At 45.5% G+C, this 17,174-nt stretch overlaps 1 protein-coding gene across 1 annotated transcript; it reads left to right on the top strand.

Annotated features, from left to right (window-relative positions):
• Positions 1-7,397: 7,397 nt before the first annotated feature.
• LOC135882986 (olfactory receptor 52P1-like) lies at positions 7,398-8,336 on the top strand. The gene has a single exon (XM_065410013.1). The coding sequence runs from the start codon at positions 7,398-7,400 to the stop codon at positions 8,334-8,336; it is 939 nt and encodes a 312-aa protein (XP_065266085.1).
• Positions 8,337-17,174: the final 8,838 nt, after the last annotated feature.

A 17,174-nucleotide genomic window follows, 5' to 3' on the forward strand; every position in this document is an offset into this window, starting at 1 on the left:
AATTATGAAGGGATGCATCTCCTGTTAACCAGTCCCAGCATCTGGCAGTCAGAGGCTAGGGAACCCCAGAGCATGAGGTTGTGTCCCTGATCAAACTGGCTAATAGCCATTAATGGAACTATCCTCCATGAACTTATCTAATTCTTTTTTGAACCTTGCTACAGTCTTGGTCTTCACATCCTCCCCTGGCAAAGAATTCCACAGGTTTGCTGTTCATTGTGTGAAGAAATAATTCCTCTTGTTTTAAACCTGCTGCCTATTAATTTTCTTTGATGCCACATAGTTCTTTTATTATGTGAAGGAGTAAACAACACTGCTGTATTCATGTTCTCCCACACCATTCACAGTTTTATAGATCAATATCCTATCTCCTCTTAGTCATTAGAACATTATTCAGCCACACTGGGTCAGACCAAAGGTCCATTTAACCCAGTATCCTATGTTCCAACAGTGGCTAATGATAGGTGCTTCACAGGGACTGAACAGGATAGGTAATCATCAAGTGATCCATCCCCTGTCACACATTCCCAGCTTTTGTCAAACAGAGGCTAGGGACACCATCTGTGCCCATCCTGACTAATAGCCATTTATGGACCAATCCTGCAGGAACTCTTTGGACCTATCCTGTGGAGCTCTTTGCCAGAGGATGTTGTGAAGGCCAAGACTATAATTAGTGCCTACTGCCTTTGTGCCTTTAACCACCCGAGTCCCACTGAATGCAGATGAACATTGGGCACCTAACTCACATCTGTGCCTCTGAACATCTCCCTCTACCCTCCCTATTCTAATTACAGCCTGTGCAGTTACTCTAGCAGTCCTCAGGCTTCAGTGCCCAGGCTGATCACTGAAGGGGCTCTGGAAGCTGTTTCTGACCATGGCAAGATATTGTGCTATGGTGGTTTTATGACATAGCAGGGGCAATCTGTGCTGCCCGCCATCAGAAAGAGGCTATCAGATGGGAGGGGCTATTACTCTGTGTTTGAAACAAGGATTTTCCAGAGCCTTTCTATTGCTTGTCACATTCTCAGGGATTCAGTGCAGGGCTCCTCAGTCAGGAGGAGGAGCAGGAGATGGTCAGATTCTACAACGATGGGCAGCAGCACGGAAATGCTGATAGATAAATGAGTACGTATAGCCCTTGGCTCTTCCTTTTCTCTCCGGGCTTTCAGTATTGCTGGACAACGCTATCAACTCTGCAAGACTCTGTGTGCCCTGACAACCCGAGGCTTTGTTATTGATGAATCATTTCCCGGTGGATGCTCTCAGACTGTAGTTCTCTAGGGTCGATTTTCTGCTATTCCTACTGCCCACGGAGTTCTGGGAGTCCTGGCCAACCCGAGAGTCCGCAGGGACTGTACAGGGGAATCATAAAGGTGGCTGAGTGTCAGACATGTGAGATTCATACATTAATTTTCAGGGCTCTGCATTCCTGTTGCAGTAAGATTTCATCTCTCTGTTCAGCGGGATTTCGGTGAGTTGCCTGTTTCTGCATTAAAGTTAGTGCTAAGGGCTCAGGAAGGGTTCAGTTCTGAAAACATCTGGCAGGAATTCACCAGCATGGCAGCTTTTACTATTTAGTATTTTCAGAAACACCAGGGGATGTACCTGGTAAACTTGGATCCACAAAATTATTGATTTTAAGATCAGTTCCTTGTCTCTTACTGTGTCCTTCTATCTGTCTCAGTAGCTCTTTTGGGGGGAGAGGGGGGCTGTCTGTTTTTTGTCTGTTTCTTTCCAGTTTTTCAATTCAGCAACTTCACTGCCCTGTTAGGAAGCACAGCCAAAGCCTCTTCAGTGGGTATTGGTGTTACCAGAGGGCTCACAACAAGAATGGGTCACACACTGGCCAGATTCTGCTCTCACATTCTGCCTTCACTGGGTCACTCCAGATTGATGCTGACCTCCCTGAGAGAAAAATCAGGGTCGCCACGTAAACTGGGATTTCCGAACATAAGAATGGTTGTACTGGGTCAGACCAAAGGTTCATCAAGCCCAGGATCCTGTCCTCTGACATTGGACAATGCCAGGTGCCCCAGAGGGAATGAACAGACAGGTTATCATCAAGTGACACATGCCCTGTCACCCAATCCCAGCTTCTGGCAAACAGAGGCTAGGGACACCATTCCTGCCCATCCTGGCTAAAAGCCATTGATGGACCTATCTTCCATGAATCTATCTAGCTCCTTTTTGAACCCCGTTATAGTATTGGCCTTCACAACACCCTCGGGCAAGGAGTTCCAAAGGTTGACAGTGCGTTGTATGAAAAAAATACTTTCTTGTGTTTGCTTTAAACCTGCTACCTATTAATTTCATTTGGTGGCCCTTCAGACTCTTTCACCTCCCTAATAGACTAGCACTCCCTGTAGCAGGACTGGAAATCGTGATTTTTGTAGCTTGGAGCAGGACCCACTGAGTTCAATGGCAAAACTCCCAACACGGCCAGGAGTTCACCCTAAATCCACATGTAGGGACTTAAATAAATGGCCTGATTTACACCAGCCATGAACCTCCAGTGACTTCAACTGTAGTCTTCCTGTGGCCTCTATGGACAGGTGAGCTCGTTTGGACCACAGAGGAACTGACAGGATAATTGCTGAAATCTCACACTCAGAGGCTTAGAGGTTCAGAAATCAGAGACAGAGGTCATCTGCTCTCTCTGTGCCCTACATCTCTGGGTCTGCAGAGGACGAGAAGCCCCAAAAGGCAGTAAAAAGTAAAAGCAAGTATTTGGCTCCGAGGAACCCAGACAGTGTTGGACATCTCCCCAGAGGAGGCCCAGGAACAGAGTGTGTGTGTGTGTGTGTGTGTGTGTGTGTGTGTGTGTGTGTGTGTGTGTGTGTGTGGTGGGAGCTACAGTATCCATATCACAGTGGCACACAGTCCTGAAACTGTGCAAAATAGAGAATGCACATCCTGTCTAATGCACAGACCAAAGAGGCGTAATGAGGCCTCCTGGGGTGAGGGTGTCTCAGACTGTAACGGAATGTGGACCACATCATAGCAGACTGTCTCTGACACCATCCCCCATCCCAACCACCCCTCCTCCCATGATCTGCCCCACTACAGCCTTGTGGTAATGTCAGCAATTGCCAACACGGAAAAGCAGCCTCAGGAAGGGGTGTTTGGATTTCTAACGGGCTGCAATACGTTAAAGTTTTGTGTCATTTTGAGGAAGAGTTACTCACGCTGGCTCCTTTTAGTCTCCACGTCCTCTCTTCCTTCCGCTGGGTCTGTCCATCTCTCCTTCCCTGCACAGACTGAGCTCCTGCTGGGGTTCCCTTCATCCCCAGAAAGGCAGATCAGACTGATCTCCCCCTTTCCTGGGATGCAGGCAGACACTGAGTTTCACCTTATCTGAGGAGATATTTCTGTGGCTGTCGCTGTGGAATCTGACACCTGGTTTTGGTCCTGGGTGAGGGGTATCACTGTGGGGCAAGACTGGACATTTTGGGGGTGAAGAACTTACATGCATGGACAAGCGGCCAGCTCTGGGGTTAATGGGGGCATGGAGTAGGGTATACACAGACAGACTGGCAGCGCTGGGGGTTCTGCAGGTGGGGAGCGTCATGCACATGGACAGGCGTGCAGTGCCAGAGGTTGTGAGTCAGGCAGAGGGGTGGCCCCAGACATTTTAAAAACAAGTTCACATTATAATGAAAGAAATATGGACACCAAAGTCATTACATCTCTCTGAATATCAATACAAAACAGAATTATGCCAGTATTTTATAGTAATAAATGCACAAACAATCTAAAAATGTGTTGCGTCCATGTATTTAGTGGGGAGAGGGATAGCTCAGTGGTTTGAGCATTGGCCTGCTAAACCCAGGGTTGTGAGTTTAATCCTTGAGGGGGCCATTTAGGGATCTGGGCCAAAAATTGGGGATTGGTCCTGCTTTGAATAGGGGGTTAGACTAGATGACCTCTTGAGGTCCCTTCCAACCCTGATATTCTATGTTACTTTTAGGATAGGAAGAAAATAAGTCTATGCATTATCAGTTTTATATTCTGCCCCTTCTTTGCAAGGGTTGGACAGGAAGTGAAAGTAATATACTTACAATTTATGGAAAACAACAGTTTCAAACAGCATATAAAGTTATAAGGACAATTGAATCAAAGCTGGAAAGGGGAAAAACAAGAGGACTGGTTTGTGGAATGAGGATGGAGGAAGTGAACTTAATGTCTGTGAGGAAAAGGGAGGAAGGTGAAACTTACAAGAAAGAAGTATGTTCACAATTCAGTTATCCACTCCTGTCTCTTGTAGTGTCTCCCTCCATGCTCCCAGCTTTGCAAGACTTGACTGCCCACTCATGTGAGACTTCTGCAAATGTCATCTTGCTTTCTTCCACATAGACTCTTATGGATACATGGTCCTCTTTGAACTAATCTGTAAGGCTGCTACCCTCTTCTCCAAATGTCTTCCCAAGACCTGTTTCTATCTCATCTCCTAACACCAGCATTTAAATAATTAAGCTGAAGGCCATTTGGAAAAAGTCAATATGTACTAATGCAAATAAAGTAAAAACAAACGAACAACTCTCCTCTCCCCCCATTTTTTTGGTATGTTCTCCATCTTAGGCCGTAAGCTCTCTAGACCAGGCACCCTATCTACTTTTATTTCTGTAGCACACAATGTAACAGGACTGCAATACTGATCAGAATATCTGGCCACTACTCTAATACAAATGATACGTTGTATTCCCCCTTTTCTCTTATCAAACAATGTGTTCTTCAGCATAGGAACTGTTTCCTCTGATTAGGAAACACTTACTATTCTTTCGGTGCTACCATAATCTTAAATAATAATAAGGAATGGAAACCTATCTCCTTAAAAGATGAGTTAGAGAAGAATTTTGAGTGTTTTATGAGAACTAAAATGTTGTTGTTGTAATAAAAATAATCTTGAACAATAACCCCCCATCAGGAGCCATGTCTCCATATGTGCTTCCAGGATATTTGTGACTTCATATTTAAGGTTATAAATTCCGACTCTCATAGCTTTCCAAAAACCCTGGATTATTTTTCTGGGAGGAAAAAAAACCCCAGCAACTTCTGCTAGAACTGTCACAGGCTGAGTATAGGGATGTTGGGGATTTTTTTCTTTTTTAAGTTTGAGATAAATTGAACTGAGATTCTGAATGTTCTTTTCATTTTAAAAATAGTTTCCTTTTATTATTCAATAATAATTTAAGTGACATGATGTAAAAACTTCTGTATTGCTGAAATCTTAAATGAGAACTGCTTTCTATAGCTTATGTTATTGTAGTAATAGGTAGCAGGTTTAAAACAAATAAAAGGAAGTACTTCTTCACACAAAACACAGTCAATCTTTGAAACTCCTTGCCAGAGGATGTTGTGAAGGCCAAGACTATATAACAGGGTTCAAAAAAGAACTAGATAAATTCAAGGAGAACAGGTCCATCAATGGCTACTAACGAGGATGGTCAGGGATGGTGTCTCTAGCCTCTGTTTGCCAGAAGCCAGGAATGGGCGACAGGGGATGGATCACTTAGTGATTAGCTCTTAGTTCATATTTGATCACATATTGTTTGCTTCAGCCCAGTTTACCAAACATTCCAGATTGCTCTGAATCCATGACCTGTCCTCTTCATTATTTATAATCCCCTAATTTATGTGTCATCTGTAAACTACATTAATATTTAGGCATGAGATGGGTTAGCAGCTCAGTTGGTGACATGTGTCTCTGCTTACACTTGTCAGTTAACACCTTTAAAATATGTCACTGACAAAGCTGGGTGCTGCAAGAAAGTGTCTCACCAAAAGAAACAGGAGAAGTAACAGAGATACAGGCCCGTAGCCCTAACTAGCAAGACCCTTCTGCCCTTCATACCCATTCTATTGAGCATAGACATAACACAGCATGATTATGTCAGTTTCCATGGGGGAAACTTGCCTCTGTTCCAACATAGGCATTAGGGTGACACCCTCTTGATGGTTAATTCACACATACCCCATCCTCCTACTGCTGGGTTTCTTACACCTTCTTCTGCAACACCTCGGGCTGTCACTGGCAAAGAAGGAAACGGGACTTCATGGACCATAGGTCTGATCCATGACACACTTCCTAACAGCTAGACGTTGGCTTGTGTCCTGAAACATGTGGGCATAGAGCAGGGGTCCCCAACGCAGTGCCCGCAGGCTCCATGGTGGCCGCTGGGGCGTCTAACTGCACACACGTACTGGCCGGCGGACGAGCAGCTGCCGAAATGCCGCTGGTGGCGACGCCTCTGGATGACGCTGCTTGTCGGTGGCATTTCGGCGGTGACGCCTATTGACGTCGCCATTTGTCGGCGGCATTTCAGCGGATGCCCGTCCGCCACCACGGTCCTCCGTGGCTCGTCGGTTGGTGCCTGCCAGACGAAAAAGGTTGGGGACCACTGGCATAGAGGCTTTCCAAAATATTTATTTTGCTGTCACTGTTGTAACTGTATAGTCTCACTATCCATGTAAATGTCCAAACCCTTCCTGATACTTAGTCATCTCATGGACTCAACTACCTCTTGTGGCAATGAGTTCCTCAGTCTAATTAGGCACTGAGTGAAGAAAGCATCTTTTTTTCCTGTTTTGAATTTGCCAAGTTTCAGTTCAACTGAATGTCCTCTTGATCCTTAGTAGGCAAGGAGAACACATTCTGGATCTGCGCTGTACAAGTCTGTATATTATTTTACAGTATTTCATATCCCCATATATTAATCGCCTTACTGAGGTAACTTTCCCAGTCTTTAAACCTTTCTCTGTATGAGAGTTGGAATCATACAATCAGAGCAGGACCAACCCCGCTCCGCTTCATACCGGCTGTTTTGCTGGGCCCTTGATCATTCTCATTGCCCTTCCCTGAACCCCTCTTGCTCTGCAATACCCTGAGTAAGAAGGGTGCCCAGAGGAGGGTGAAACATTGACTGACTGATCTCATGGCATTGCATTTTCTGTATTTTTTGAATGATTTTCCATCCCACTCCTCCTACATCCAAGTGTTTTGCTTAGTATCTTCCCATGCTTGCATTGTGAGCAGGGTTTCACAGAGCTGTGTACTATGATACCCGCGTCCCTGTCCTGAGTTCATACAAGTAAAATTAGAACCTAGTAAGGTGTTTGAGAAGTTCAAGCTTTTCACTCCAATAGCATAAATGTTGCTATTTTTGACATCAAAGTTCATCTGCTATCATGCTGCCCATTCACCTGGCTTGGTTATCTCCCTCTAAGGACGTCTCTAGACTTGACAATGACCTAAATAATCTGGCAACATCTGTAAATGTTGCCACATCACCACTCACCCTCCTTTCTCGTATTTACTGTACTGTTATCAAGTGTGTAACTCCCCCCCCATTCCGTTCTCTCCCTTCGCAGGCACCTTCAGCGGATGCTTCAACTACCTCATGGCATCTTTCAACCTCTCCCTATCTGACCCATCAGCATTCATCCTAACAGGCATCCCTGGCCTTCAAGCTGCTCACATCTGGATTTCCATCCCTTTCTCTATGTTCTACATTATCATCCTCTTGGGAAATTTCACGGTTCTGTTTGTTGTAGGCAAAGAGCAGACCCTGCACAAGCCGATGTACCTCCTGCTCTGCATGCTGGCACTCACAGACATCAGCACGTCTAGCTCTGTCATACCAAAGGCACTGTGCATATTTTGGTTCAATTTGAAAAGCATTACTGTAGGTGGCTGCCTCATGCAGATGTTCTTCCTTCATGCAGCTTCTGTGATGCACTCAGCCGTCCTCGTCACAATGGCCTTCGATCGCTATGTTGCCATATGTAACCCTCTGAGTTATGCCACCATCCTCACCAACACACGAATAGCTAAGCTAGGGCTAGTGGGTTTGATAAGAGCTGTTGTCTTCATTCTGCCCCTGCCCCTTCTCCTGAGCAGGCAGCCATTCTGTGCCAACCGCATTATCCCACATACTTACTGCGACCACATGGCTGTGGTGAAGATGTCGTGTGGGGACACCACAGTCAGCAGATTGTACGGCTTGGTGATAGCGGTTGTAGTCAACGGATTAGACCTGATGCTCATTGCCTTGTCATATGGTCTGATCATCAGGGCTGCCCTCAGAATCTCCTCGAAGAGAGCCCACCAGAAAGCCCTCAACACCTGCACAGCCCACATCTGTGTGATACTGACATCTTATACTCCCTCGCTCTTCTCCTCTCTGACACACCGGTTTGGTCAGGGCATTGCTCCACATGTTCACATCATCTTGGCCAACCTCTATTTCCTCATCCCGCCCATGCTCAACCCTATCATTTATGGGGTCAAAACCAAAGAGCTTCGTGACAAAGTGGGCAAATACATCTGCAGAAAGTGATCACGTGGGGCCACTGACTTTAAACCTGTGTGACAAGAGGGGCAAGGATATTTCCTTGTTAATCAAGGGTTCTCTGTCCCCATTTGGCTCAACTCAGCATTGTGGAATTTCACAGTCTGAGAAGTTCCTCACATCTAATGTCTTATCACACCATCACCAAGTATTGCTTTCTCTGTTGCTGAGTTCCCTGTTCCTGAACATCACCTGATACCTTTTAGTGTCACCCACCAGTTCCCACTCCTATCCCGTTGTCACTTGGCCTGTCCATGCCTTCCAGACCATCAGAAGATAGTGCAGCTTTCTGATGCTAGGTGGCTTTCCATTAGTTCCTGTGTGAATAGGATTCTTTCAGATAGGCAAAGACAAGGAAAGTAACTAAAGTGCTGAACTTCTTTATCATATGCACAGTGATCCAGTGAGGAAAATTTACCTGATTTTAGTACGTCCAATCCTTCAGGAATCCTGGAGGATAAACCAAAGTTTTCCGTTGAAAAGTGCTAATACAGGAAACCTGCTGCAGGAATTGAGGACTTGGTGAGAGTTGTGAAACCGTGTGTTTTTGAGAACCGGACTTTGCTGTGTTAAACTATGATGTTACCTTGGTGTCAAATTACTTGCTGCTTTGTGAAGTTGATTTTGGTATTGCTTTTAAGCTGGACCTTACAAAATATACACCAGCCTTTCCGATGATGGAAGATGGAAGACAGGGTTAGTCTCTAAGGTGCCACAAGTACTCCTGTTATTTTTTAGGGGAGGAGGGATAGCTCAGTGGTTTGAGCATTGGCCTGCTAAACCTAGAGTTGTGAGTTCAATCCTTGAGGGGGCCACTTAGGGATCTGGGGAAAAATCAGTACTTGGTCCTGCTAGTGAAGGCAGGGGGCTGGACTTGATGACCTTTCAAGGTCCCTTCCAGTTCTAGGAGATAGGATATCTCCATTAATTTAATTTAAAGATGTCAAAAGTCGGTATTGAGATTTCATGTTGAAATGTGTAAAGCAGAGATTGCCACCAAACGTCCAGGTGAATGAATCACTTGCAGTACTAAATCCTTCTACTGTGCATTACCCTGCATGACCTCTATTGGCTGATATTTCATTTTTGCCATTGTTTTCTGGAGACTTTGGACAGTTGGAGCATCACTGGAGAGTTTTGCCTATGATGCCTCATACTCATGACAACCAAGTTGAGAAATTGAAGGTCTCAAATACACAGATGCCGCTGGAGACAAAGACTATAGGGAACATGGCCTATTTGCTCTGTTGTTGCTGTCACTACCTTTTATCAATGTGCAGTTGAAAGATTGTTTTCCCAGATGAATTTGATTTAAAAAAGTGTAACAAGATGCAAGGTGGTGTTACGGCATACAGACAATAACACAAAATCTGTTGTGAGCATTTTGCACCGGTGAAAGAAATGATTGCACTGGTCACTGCTGCTATGTATGACCAGCAACAGAAGCATTCCACTTCTGATGAAGACAGCAAGGATGAAATGTTGCCTTTAGAGACTAACGATAACAAACTAATTCAAATCAAAATATAGATATTGACTACAATTATTTAATGGAATTTGAAATAAATATAAAAAATGTTCTTGTTGCTTTTACACTATCATAAATTCATACAAGATTAAGGTTGGAAGAGACCGCAGGAGGTCATTCAGTCCAACCCCCTGCTCAAAGCAGGATCAGAATCAACTAAATCATCGCATCCAGGGCTTTGTCAAGCCAGGCCTTAAAAACCTCTAAGGATGGAGATTCCACCACTTCCCTAGTTATCCCATTCCAATGCTTCACCTCTCTCCCACTGAAATAATTTTTCATAATATTCAACATAGACCTCCCCCATCCCAACTTGAGACCGTGCTCTTTGTTCTGTCATCTGCCACCACTGAGAACAGCTGAGCTCCATCCTCTTTGGAACCCCCCTTCAGGTAGTGGAAGGCTGCTATCAAATCCCCCCTCCCTCTTCTCTTCTGCGGACTAAATAAGCCGAGTTCCCTCAGCCTCTCCTCATAAGTCATGTGTCCCAGGCCCTAATCATTTTTGTTGCCCTCCATTGGACTCTTTCCAATTTGTCCACATCCTTTCTGTAGTGGGGTACTCAAAACTGGACACAATACTCCAGATGTAGCCTCAACAGTGCCAAATAGAGGGGCATAATTGCTTTCCTAAAGCAGTTGGCAAGCTTCTACTAATGCAGCCCAATATGCAAATATGCCAGGGTGCACTGTTGACTGATATCCAGCATCTCATCCACTATAATCCCCAGGTCGTTTTTTGCATAACTGCCCCTTAGCCAGTTGGTCCCCAGCATGTAGCAATGCCTGGGATTCTTCTGTCCTAAGTGCAAGACTCTGCACTTGTCTTTGTTGAACCTCAGATTTCATTTGGTCCAATCCTCCAATTTGTCTAGGGGAGTTGCGTTGTATGTAAGAGAGGAGTATGACTGCTCAGAGCTCCGGTATGAAACTGCAGAAAAACCTGAGAGTCTCTGGATAAAGTTGAGAAGTGTGAGCAACAAAGGTGATGTCGTGGTCGGAGTCTGCTATAGACCACCAGACGAGGGGGATGAGGTGGACGAGGCTTTCTTCTGGCAACTAACAGAAGTTGCTAGATCGCAGGCCCTGGTTGTCATGGGAGACTTTAATCACCCTGATATCTGCTGGGAGAGCAATACAGCGGTGCACAGACAATCCAGGAAGTTTTTGGAAAGTGTAGGGGACAATTTCCTGGTGCAAGTGCTGGAGGAACCAACTAGGGGCAGAGCTTTTCTTGACCTGCTGCTCACAAACAGGGAAGAATTAGTAGGGGAAGCAAAAGTGGATGGGAACCTGGGAGGCAGTGATCATGAGATGGTCGAGTTCAGGATCCTGACACAAGGAAGAAAGAAGAGCAGCAGAATACGGACCCTGGACTTCAGAAAAGCAGACTTTGACTCCCTCAGGGAACAGATGGGCAGGATCCTCTGGGAGAATAACATGAAGGACAAAGGGGTCCAGGAGAGCTGGCTGTATTTTAAAGAATCCTTATTGCAGTTGCAGGAACAAAGCATCCCGATGTGTAGAAAGAATAGTAAATATGGCAGGTGACCAGCTTGGCTTAATAGTGAAATCCTTGCTGACCTTAAACGCAAAAAAGAAGCTTACAAGAAGTGGAAGATTGGACAAATGACCAGGGAGGAGTATAGAAATATTGCTCAGGCATGCAAGAGTGAAATCAGGAAAGCCAAATAGAACTTGGAATTGCAGGTAGCAAGAGATGTTAAGAGTAACAAGAAGGGTTTCTTCAGGTATCTTAGCAACAAGAAGAAAGTCAAGGAAAGTGTGGGCCCCTTACTGAATGAGGGAGGCAACCTAGTGACAGAGGATGTGGAAAAAGCTAATGTACTCAATGATTTTTTTGCCTCTGTCTTCACAAACAAGGTCAGCTCCCAGACTGCTGGACTGGGCAGCACAGTATGGGGAGGAGGTGACCAGCCCTCCGTGGAGAAAGAAGTGGTTCGGGACTATTTAGAAAAACTGGATGAGCACAAATCCATGGGGCCGGATGCGCTGCAGCCGAGGGTGCTAAAGGAGTTGGCGGATGTGATTGCGGAGCCATTGGCCATCATCTTTGAAAACTCATGGTGATCGGGGGAGGTCCCGGATGACTGGAAAAAGGATAATGTAGTGCCCATCTTTAAAAAAGGGAAGAAGGAGGATCCGGGGAACTACAGGCCAGTCAGCCTCACCTCAGTCCCTGGAAAAATCATGGAGTGGGTCCTCAAGGAATCAATTATGAACCACTTAGAGAAGAGGAATGTCATCAGGAACAGTCAGCATGGATTCACCAAGGGGAAGTCGTGCCTGACTAACCTAATTGCCTTCTATGATGAGATAACTGGCTCTGTAGATGAGGGGAAAGCAGTGGATGTGTTATTCCTTGACTTTAGCAAAGCTTTTGATACGGTCTCCCACAGTATTCTTGCTGCCAAGTTAAAGAAGTATGGGCTGGATGAATGGACTGTAAGGTGGATAGAAAGCTGGCTAGATCGTCGGGCTCAACGGGTAGTGATCAATGGCTCCATGTCTAGTTGGCAGCCGGTTTCAAGCGGAGTGCCCCAAGGGTCGGTCCTGGGGCCGGTTTTGTTTAATATTTTTATTAATGATCTGGAGGATGGTGTGGACTGCACTCTCAGCAAGTTTGCAGATGACACTAAACTAGGAGGCGTGGTAGATACACTAGAGGGTAGGGATCGGATACAGAGGGACCTAGGCAAATTAGAGGATTGGGCCAAAAAAAACCTGATGAGGTTCAACAAGGACAAGTGCAGAGTCCTGCACTTAGGGCAGAAGAATCCTATGCACTGCTACAGACTAGGGACCGAATGGCTAGGTAGCAGTTCTGCAGAAAAGGACCTAGGGGTCACAGTGGACGAGAAACTGGATATGAGTCAACAGTGTGCTCTTGTTGCCAAGAAGGCTAACGGCATTTTGGGCTGTATAAGTAGGGGCATTGCCAGCAGATCGAGGAACGTGATCGTTCCCCTTTATTCGACATTGGTGAGACCTCATCTGGAGTACTGTGTCCAGTTTTGGGCCCCACACTACAAGAAGGATGTGGAAAAATTGGAAAGAATCCAGGGGAGGGCAACAAAAATGATTAGGGGTCTGGAGCACATGACTTATGAGGAGAGGCTGAGGGAACTGGGATTGTTTAGTCTGCAGAAGAGAAGAATGAGGGGGGATTTGATAGCTGCTTTCAACTACCTGAAGGGGGGTTCCAAAGAGGATGGAGCTCGGCTGTTCTCAGTGGTGGCAGATGACAGAACAAGGAGCAATGGTCTCAAGTTGCAGTGGGGGAGGTCTAGGTTGGATATTAGGAAACACTATTTCACTAGGATGGTGGTGAAGCACTGGAATGCGTTACCTAGGGAGGTGGTGGAATCTCCTTCCTTAGAGGTTTTTAAGGCCCGGCTTGACAAAGCCCTGGCTGGGATGATTTAGTTGGGAATTGGTCCTGCTTTGAGCAGGGGGTTGGACTAGATGACCTCCTGAGGTCCCTTCCCACCCTGATATTCTATGATTCTATGATTACTCTGGACCCTGTCCCTACCCTCCAGCGTATCTACCTCAGTCCCCCAGATTAATGTCATCCACGAACATCCCATCCCATCATCCCGATCTTTAATGAAGATGTTGAAGAAAACCGGCCCTAGGACCGACCCCTGGGGCACTCCGCTTGATTCCAGCTGCCAACTAGACATCAGTCCATTGAACACTACCAGTTGAGCCCAACAATCTAGCCAGCTTTCTATCCACCTTATAATCCATTCATCCAATCCATATTTTTTATCTTGCTGGCAAGAATACTGTGGGAGACCGTATCAAAAGCTTTACTAAAGTCAAGATATATCACATCTACCACTTTCCCCATACCCACAGAGCCAATTATCTCATCATAGAAGACAATCAGGTTGGTGAATATATGTTGACTGTTCCTTATCAACTTCCTCTGCTACATGTGCTTTAAAGTAGATTATGTGAGGACCTGCTCCATGATTTTTCCAGGGACTGATGTGAGGCTGACTGGTCTGTAGTTCTCTGGGTACACTTTCTTCCCTCTTTTAAAGATGGGCACTACATTTGCCTTTATCCATTCCTCTGGGACCTTTCCCATTCGCCACGAGTTTTCAAAGATAATGGCCAATGGCTCTGCAATCACATCAGCCAACTCCATCAGCACCCTCGGAGGCATTGCATCCGGCCCCATGGACTTGTGCATGTCCAGCTTTTCTAAATAGTCCTTAACCTGTTTTTTTCATCACTGAGGGCTGCTCACCACTTCCACATACTGTGCTGCCCAATACAGTAGTCTGGGAGCTGACTTTGTGAGTACTTTAGCTTTTTCCACATCATCTGTCACTAGGTAGCCTCCCCCATTCAACAGGGGCCCCACACCTTCCCTGACATTCTTGTTGCTAACATACCTATAGAAACCCTTCTTGTTACCCTTCACATCCCTTGCTAGCTGCAACTTCAATTGTGCTTCCCCCCCCCCCCGATTACACCCTAGCATGCTACAACAATTTTTAATAATCTCCCTAGTCATCTATCCAAGTTTCCACTTCTTGTAAGCTTCCTTTTTGTGTTTAAGCTCACCTAAGATTTCACCCTTAAGCCAAGCTGGTGGCCTGCCATATTTGCTATTCTTTCTGAACATCAGAAAGGTTTGTTCCTCTCAATAAGGCTTCTTTAAAATACAGTCAGCTCTCCTGGACTCCTTTCCCCCTCATATTAGCTTCCCAGGGGATCCTACCCATCAGTTCCCTGAGGGCGTCAAAGTCTGCTTTTCTGAAGTCCAGGGTCTGTATTTTTCTACTCGCCTTTCTTCCTTTTGTCAGAATCCTGAATTCAACCATCGCATGCTCGCTGCTGCCCAGGTTGCCATCCACTTCTACTTCCCTACCAATTCTTCCCTGTTGTTGAGCAGCAGGTCAAGAGAAGCATGGCCCCTAATTGTTTCTTCCAGCACTTGCACCAGAAAGTTGTCCGCAACACTCTACAAAAACTTACTGGATTGTCTGTGCATTGCTGTATTGCTCTCCCAGCAGATGTCAGGGAGACGGAAGTCTCCCATTAGAACCAGGGCCTGTGATCTCGAAACTTCAGTTAGTTGTCCAAAGAAAGCCTCATCCTCCTGGTCCGGTGGTCTATAGGAGACACCCATCACGACATCAACCTTGTGCTCTAGCCTCTAAACTTAACCCAAAGACTCTCAACATGTTTTTCTCCAGTTTTATACTAGAGCTCTGAGCAATTATAGTGCTCTCTTACATACAGTGCAACTCCTCCACCTCTTCTCCCACGCTGGTTCTTCCTGAACAGTTTATACCCATCTATTACAGAGCTCCAGTCATGTGAGTTACCCCACCAAGTCTATGTTATTCCAATCACATTATAGTTCCTTGACTATGCCAGGACTTCTAATTCTTCCTGCTTGTTTCCCAGGCTTCTTGTGTTTGTGTACATGCACCTAAGAGAACTATCCAATTGCCTACTTTCTCAGTATGAATCAGGAGGCCTCCCCTGTTGCACCCTCCTCTTTGTGTATTCCCACTTCCTCATTTACCTCAGGACTTGATGTGGTAAATATTTAGCCAATGCTTATGAATGTATTATTGTAGGATATAACACATAAGTGTATATCTGCTTGTAATTGTATTTGGATGTAATCAACACCAAGTTCCCTTTGGACTAATAAAGCAATTCTTGTGTGGAAACTTAGTTGTGCTAAAACTTAATAAACATATTAGGGAAATTATTTCCAATAATTGGCCTTTCTGGTCATATTGGGGAGGGACTGAAGCCACTTTGGTGAAGTCCTGAAGGAATGGTGGGAACGGCTGACTTACAAGATGGAGCCGGACACCCCAGTAAGTGTAGAACTGGCAGATTTGGTAGGAATCAGGGAGGAAAAGATGATGCCGTGGAAGACACTTCCAGCCAGGTCAGTGAGTGTGCAATGACCCCAGCCCTTGACAGCATCCAGAATGCATTCACCCAGGGAGTGGCTATCCGGGCCCGTGATACAATTTTGTACAGGAACAAAGGGCAGACCAGATGATCAGCCATGCCTAAGGTTAAGATTTTGTCAGTTATTTTTAGTACAAATCCTGGACAGATCACGGGCAATAGTCAAAAATTCACTGAAGGTCCCACCTGCCCACCCGCTACCCACAGTGGCTGAGAACTGTTGGGTCCTTGGCCCAGCTGAGAACCCGGGGGCCCTCACCGACTGACATCTCTGGCTCCAACACCCCGGGCTGAAGGGGGAAATGTCAGAGGTCTCTGAAAGTCACAGAATCTATGACTTCCATGATAGAATCTTGTCCTTAGCCATGCCTCTGAACAACTTGCTGTGGTGAATGAGGAAGTGGTGGAAGCCCAGCGACTGAGGCAGTGGCCACACTTTGGGCAGGAGGTACTACAGCCAATAAGTTGCTCTAGACAGTACAGTTGTTCACCCCTGGGCTCAGAGTGTCAACTGGCTGTTGTTAAGTGCTGAAGGCTGGAATGTTGTTGCCTCAGGAATACTGTTCAGGCTGTTCAATGCTTCTGTCCTTGGAGCTCCAGTGTTATCACTGTTAACAGATAAGGCAACTTGCTAATTCATCAGACCGAAATGTTACTTATAAAGAAAGACCACAGGCATGGGTTGGTGACAAAGTCACCCTGCCAGATTAGTTTCCCTGAAGCCATAGTCCTAGCATCCTGGCTATGAGCCAAATGAGCAAATAAGTTTATGAAATTCCTTTTGTGGGTGGTAATAGCCCAAGAAATCCTTCCTAATTGAGGACCTAACTTCACTTTACCCTCAGAAGATGACACAGTTCTTTGATTTCTTGTAAAGAGATTAAGAACATAGATCTACCATCCACAAACTGATGGGTTGGTAGATGGATTTCAGAGAACTTTTCTGGCAACATTAAAGAAATTTGTAACTTTGTATCCAAAACATTGGAATAGCAAAGACACCAGGAAATGAACACAGTCCAATACATTCTTCAATTCAGAAATTGACTCAAGACTTTGTGGGTGTTTGCTAGAAGAATTTTATTAAATGCACAACAGGTACAGAGACGGCCTATAAAAAAGTGGTGCAGCGATGAGTGTTCAAACGGGGTGATTGAGTGTTATTGTTACTACTAAGCTTGCAGTCCAAATTACTGGTTCAATGGCAGGTATCTTTTTGAGGTAGTGAGGCATGTGGGCCCCATCAACTATGAGGTCCAGCAGCCAGAGAAGAAACAGGCGACTGAGATAAGAACATAAGAATGGGCTTATCCCGCACCTGGT

The sequence above is a fragment of the Emys orbicularis genome, chromosome 1, assembly GCF_028017835.1.
Source record: "Emys orbicularis isolate rEmyOrb1 chromosome 1, rEmyOrb1.hap1, whole genome shotgun sequence".
Lineage (NCBI taxonomy): Eukaryota > Metazoa > Chordata > Testudines > Emydidae > Emys > Emys orbicularis.